Source organism: Octodon degus, unplaced genomic scaffold (genome assembly GCF_000260255.1).
Source record: "Octodon degus isolate 3935 unplaced genomic scaffold, OctDeg1.0 scaffold00076, whole genome shotgun sequence".
Classification (NCBI taxonomy): Eukaryota; Metazoa; Chordata; class Mammalia; order Rodentia; family Octodontidae; genus Octodon; species Octodon degus.
The window spans coordinates 7,270,321-7,275,569 of NW_004524652.1; the positions used below are offsets into that span (position 1 = coordinate 7,270,321).

General features: G+C 52.0%; 1 protein-coding gene and 1 pseudogene across 1 annotated transcript in view; one reads left to right on the forward strand and one right to left on the reverse strand.

Moving 5' to 3' along the window:
* Positions 1-5,243, reverse strand: part of Tmem120b (transmembrane protein 120B) — a 37,882-nt gene extending 32,639 nt beyond the window's left edge. The window contains exon 1 of the mRNA XM_004635899.3: positions 5,105-5,243. Within this exon, the coding sequence (XP_004635956.1) occupies positions 5,105-5,173 (69 nt within the window). The 5' untranslated portion in view covers positions 5,174-5,243. The remainder of the gene's footprint in view (positions 1-5,104) is intronic.
* On the forward strand, positions 2,040-2,156 carry LOC111817996 (annotated as a pseudogene).
* Positions 5,244-5,249: the final 6 nt, after the last annotated feature.

Sequence of the window (5,249 nt, forward strand, 5' to 3'; positions counted from 1 at the left end):
AAAATTAAAAAAAAAAAAAAAAAGAGGGGCCAGGGAGATGGCTCAGTAGAATAAGTGCTTGCCTGGCAAGTGCAAGGGCTTGAGTTTAATCCCTGGTTCTGCCAAAAAAAAAAAAAAAAAGAAGAAGAAGAAAGAAAAAGAACTGGGTTGCTGTCACTTGCAACTAAGAGTACTGACCAACGCACTGGGTCAAAGTCCTATACGGGGCCAGGGAGATGGCTCAGTGGAATAAGTACTTCCCTAGCAAGCACAAAGGCCTGAGTTCAATCCCCGGTTCCGCAAAAAAAAAAAAAAAAAATTCTATTCAAATAGGAAGAAATCCAGCAAGTTCAATGTGTGTTTGTTTTTTTTTTCTAAAGCTAAGCATCTCAAGAGCATTTTGGAACCCATTGTACTAAGAAAACAAAAAGCATTTGAGTGAGACAGGAGGCCTGGGTTCAAATTCTGCCTCAGCATAGCTGTTCCTCCCCTTTTGTTCTTGCTTTTTTTTTTTTTTTTTTTTTTTGGCCGAATCGGGGATTGATCTCAGGCCCTTGAGCTCAGGCCTTTGAGCTTGCCAGGGAAGCACTTACTCTACTAAGCCATCTCCCCGGCCCCTTTTGCTGTTTGTTTGTTTGTTTGTTTGTTTTTTGCTGCCATGAATTGTCACCTTTTTGCCATGCCACCCTGCCTTGGAGCCAACTGATTATGGACTGAAACTTCCATAAACTATATATGAGCTAAATAAACCTTTCCAGGGGCCAGGGAGATAACTCTCTAGAATAAGCGCTTGTCTCGCAAGCACATGGGCCTGAGTTCAATCCCCAGTTCCGCTAAATAAATAAACCTTTCCTTCTAAAAAAAAAAAAAAAAAAAAAAGGAAAGAAAGAAAGTTGCCTGTGGTGGAGAACACCTGTAATTCCAGCACTCCCAGAGACTGAGGCAGGCTACAAAGTGAGTTCAAGGCCAGCCTACACTGCATAGTGAGATCTTTTCCCAAAAAGACAAAAAATAAATAAATAGAAATTTTAAAATCTGGGTGTAGTGGCACACAACTGCAATCTCAGATTTCTTTTCTTTTTTTTTTTTTAATATTTATTTATTTATTTATTTATTTTGTGTGTGGCCAGTTCAGCCCACCAGGGGGCGGGCGGGCTGGCATGTGGTGCTGGGGGATTGAACCGTGGTCCCTGTGCTTTGCTTGGCTTAGCTTGTTCTAAGTAGGTGCTTTAGACCACTGAGCCATCTCACCAGCCCCTTCTTCTCTTTTCTTTTCTTTTCTTTTCTTTTCTTTATTTGTGTGTGTGGGGGGGGGCAGCTCAGCCCACCAGGGGGCGGGGCGGGCTGGCATGTGGTGCTGGGGGATTGAACCGTGGTCCCTGTGCTTTGCTTGGCTTAGCTTGTTCTAAGTAGGTGCTTTAGACTACTGAGCCATCTCACCAGCCCAATCTCAGCTTTCTGGAGACAGAGGCTGGATGACTGCTGGGAGTTTGAGGCCAGCCTAGCCTACATAGTGACTCCAAGGCCAGGCTGAGCTACATAGTGAGACCCTGTCTCAAAAGACAAAAACAAAACAAAACAAAATCCTACCCCTCCTAATAATTTTTTTTTCAGTACCAGGAATTGAACTCAGGACCCTACACTTACGAGGCAGGTACTTACTCTACTGAGCCATCTCCTCAGCCCTCCTAGTAATTCTGGCTCCATAATTTCCACCCTGCTTAGCCCCTCAGCTTCCATCTCCCATCTGTAAGACGCAGGGTTGTTTAGCTGCCATGAGGCCAGCCATGGATCGCTCGCTTTGCCACTATTATCAACATTGGCAGCCTCTGTCCTTTGTTTTACAAATAAACTGAAGCTGGGCACAGTGGCCTGTGTCTTTAATCCCAGCACTCTGGGAGGCTGAGGCAGGCAGAATGTATTGTCAGGAAACTGAAGAAGCTTATAGATACGTTGCCTTAGTTCGGGTGTCAGATAGTAGCCAAGCTAGGACCTGGACCCAGGAATCTTGCATGCTGGTCCAGGGTTCTTTTCACACCACCTGTCTAAAGAAAGAAGCCAGCTTTGCGCAGTGCCAGTATCGTAGCCAATGAGGTTTACCCAAGGCGTGATTATTGCTAATTAAAGAAAGAAGCCCACACTGGGTGTGGTGCTACATTTGTAATCCCAGCACTCGGGAGGCTGAGGCAGGAAGATCACCTTGAGTTTGAAGTCAGGCTGGGTTACAAATGAGTTCAAGCCCAACATAATGACATAGCAAGACCCTGTCTCAAAGAGAAAAGAAAAATGGAAGAGAAATAAAGAAGTCCCTAGGAAGCAGGGCTTCAGACTCTGAGGTTTAGCAGCCTGAGTTCAAACCCTGGCTTCAGCACAAAGGAACCACATGACCTTTGGTAACCTACTAACCCCTATGAAATGGGATAATGGGAGAATATGCACTTCCTGCTGAAGAGGCACCTTGCTAGCATGTTGTTTGGTTTAGTGTTTTTTTTTGTTTGTTTGTTTGTTTTTTTGCCATGCCACGGATGGAAGTACACAGCAGCCAGAGGGATGTCCATTTCAGTAAAATCAAAACCTTCACAAGGCCCCAGGCCAGGCTCCAGGGACAGTAGCTTGGGCCACTTCTGTCCTGGGCTGGGAAGGACAGGGTCAGGTTTCCAGTGACGCAAGGCAAGAACTGTTCATCAAGTCACCTGCCAATGTAACATAGTGACCTTTAAGGGTCACATCACGGGCCAGGGGGCTAGGGGGCCAGGCACATGCAGGCTGCAGAATGATGCTCAACTTGGCAAAAATCCCCATCACTGAAAACCAAGTCCTCATGGTGACAAGGCTCAGCTGTCCCCAGAGGCCAGCAAGGTCCTGACAGACACAAATCACAATCCAGAGAAAACCAATTCTTCCCTCTGAACAGTCTGAGGCTGTCACTGGGGTTTTCTGTAGGCAAGGGAGATTCCTGGCACCTCTCAGGCCCTCCAGGGTCTGAAAATTCAACTTCCTCCTTCCTTCATGAATTGCAGAAAGGGCAGAAGAGGAAGGAGAGGTTAAACAGAGACACAGGTATCACCTGAGTCAGAGACATGGGCAGGTGTAGGGAAATCCAGACAGGTTAGGATGTTCGAGAAAGAAGTCCTCTGTACGCTGGGTGCAGCGGTGCACACCTGTGGTCCCAGCACTCTGGAGGCCGAGGCCGGATGATCCCTGGGAGGTCTACACCAGCCTGGGCTACATAGTGAGTGCAAGGCTTAACTATATAGGGAGACCCTGTCTCCAAAACTAAACCAAACAACAGGGTCTTTTCCACTGTTAACCTCCTAAGGGGCAGCCTCTCCACTCCTCCCCACAGCCCATGTCTTTCATGTCACCCACCAAGTGTTTCCTACTGGAGTCTGCCACCATTCACAGTGTGTGCCCTGCTCAGCACACACACAGCTCCAGGCACATCCAGTTCAGACCTCCTCTATTTCACACCTGGGAGCAGGTGGGGAGACAGCTGGATGGCAGGGCTCGGGGCCAGCCAGCCCGTGCTGCATGCCAGGGGGCTCCCACCTCCTCTGTCCCTGACACACCTGAGTCTTTTATTTTATTTATTTATTTTTTGTGGAACCAGAGATTGAACGCAAGCCCTCGCGCTTGCCAGGCAAGTGCTTATTCCACTGAGCCATCTCCCTGGCCCGTTCTGTTTTGCTGTTGTTGTTGTTATTGTTTTACGTGAGTCTTCTACATGCTGAATAGAACATAACAAATCAAAGGAGTCCTCAGTGACTCTGCCTGCCAAGACTTGCAAGCTAACCGCTGTTAATTGCATTAATTGCATAGCTCTCAAGAGTAAACCGCCCCCTCCTCCTCCTAGTCCAGGACTGGACAAGGAAGGAGATTACAACAAAAACACCACCCCACAAACCTCTTGTCCCACTCCTGACCCTGAGATCCACTCAGTGACTCCATGCGGGACCTGACCTCAGAGCCCAATGGGACAAAGGGCTAAGAAGTGGCCAAGTCAACTCCAGAGAGTGGAGTGAAGGGGTCCCCTGGGACATGGGAGGGACCCAAGCCCTAGATCTGAAGAAGGTGCCAACCCCCACATGCTGTGCAGAGTGAGAAAGACAGGACAAAAATCCTGTCCCCTGCTCCTGCCTGAAACAGCAGTCTCAGGCTGCCAGGTATCCACCAGCACACAGCCTTAGATCTGGAAAGACCCACAACACCCGTGGTGACCTCCTCTCCTCTGTGCAGGACACTAGCAGGGCAAGGCAACTACTCGCCAAGCTAGATGGACAGGAACAAGCTGCGTGGACAGGGACATGCAGACGCTCCCCGGGTCCCAGGGCTTCGTCAAGCCCAGGGTTTCCCGAGCTGCGTCTAGTTGGCAAAGTAGTGGCTGATGTCTCTGGGAACTTCCTATCAGGAACGCCGCTCTCGGCCTCTCACCCCCGCCTCGCCCTACCCCCTCCATGGGAGGCCCAGGGCCAGGAGGGTGAGGCAGGGCGCAGCTTCTGTCTACCCTGGAGGAGGCGGCTCTGCTGTGTGGCTGACAGATGCCGCTCACGAGGCCACTTAGCTCAGAGGGGTGGACACCACACCAGGGATCCCCAAGGCTGGGACTATGGGTCCCTAACCCCTCAGCACTGCCTAGGGTTCAAGGTGAGCGGTTCATAACCACAGCCTCCAAGCTGCAGCTGCGGGAGCCACTGCTCCGCCAACAGGGCCCGAGGTGAGCTATCGAGACGGACCCAGGCGCAGGGTCAGGGGTCCCCTCAATGGAGGCGGGGTGTTCTTTGAGCCCCGGTTCCTTACACCTCCCTCAGACTTCCCCTACAAGGACAGCCTCGGAACCGACACTCGGAGGCCACAGAGCAACTTCTGCAGCGGAGACGTGCGATGCAAAGATGGTCGAGAGAGGCGCAGGAGTGGGGGGCTGCGAGCGTGCGCCCCTGGGGGGAGGCGACGAGGCGCCGCGAGACGCGAGGCACTGGGGTCCACGCCGGCCGCCAGAGCCCAGGCCCCCGCCCGGAGCACCCCGGGCCCCGAGCGCCCCACCTCCTGGGCCGGGCCGGGCACGGCTGAAGGCGGAGGCGCTGCTCCGCAGGTAGCAGAGTTGCGGGACCAGGTTGCCCGGCCTTACCTGCAGTTCCTGAAATTCCCCCTCCAGCTCGTGCCACTCGCGCTCGCAGCGCTCCAGCTGCCCGGACATGGCGCCGCGGTGCGAACGGCGGCTGCTCCCGCAGCGGGCCCGGCCAGCCACCCGCGCCCCACGCCCGCGCCCAGCT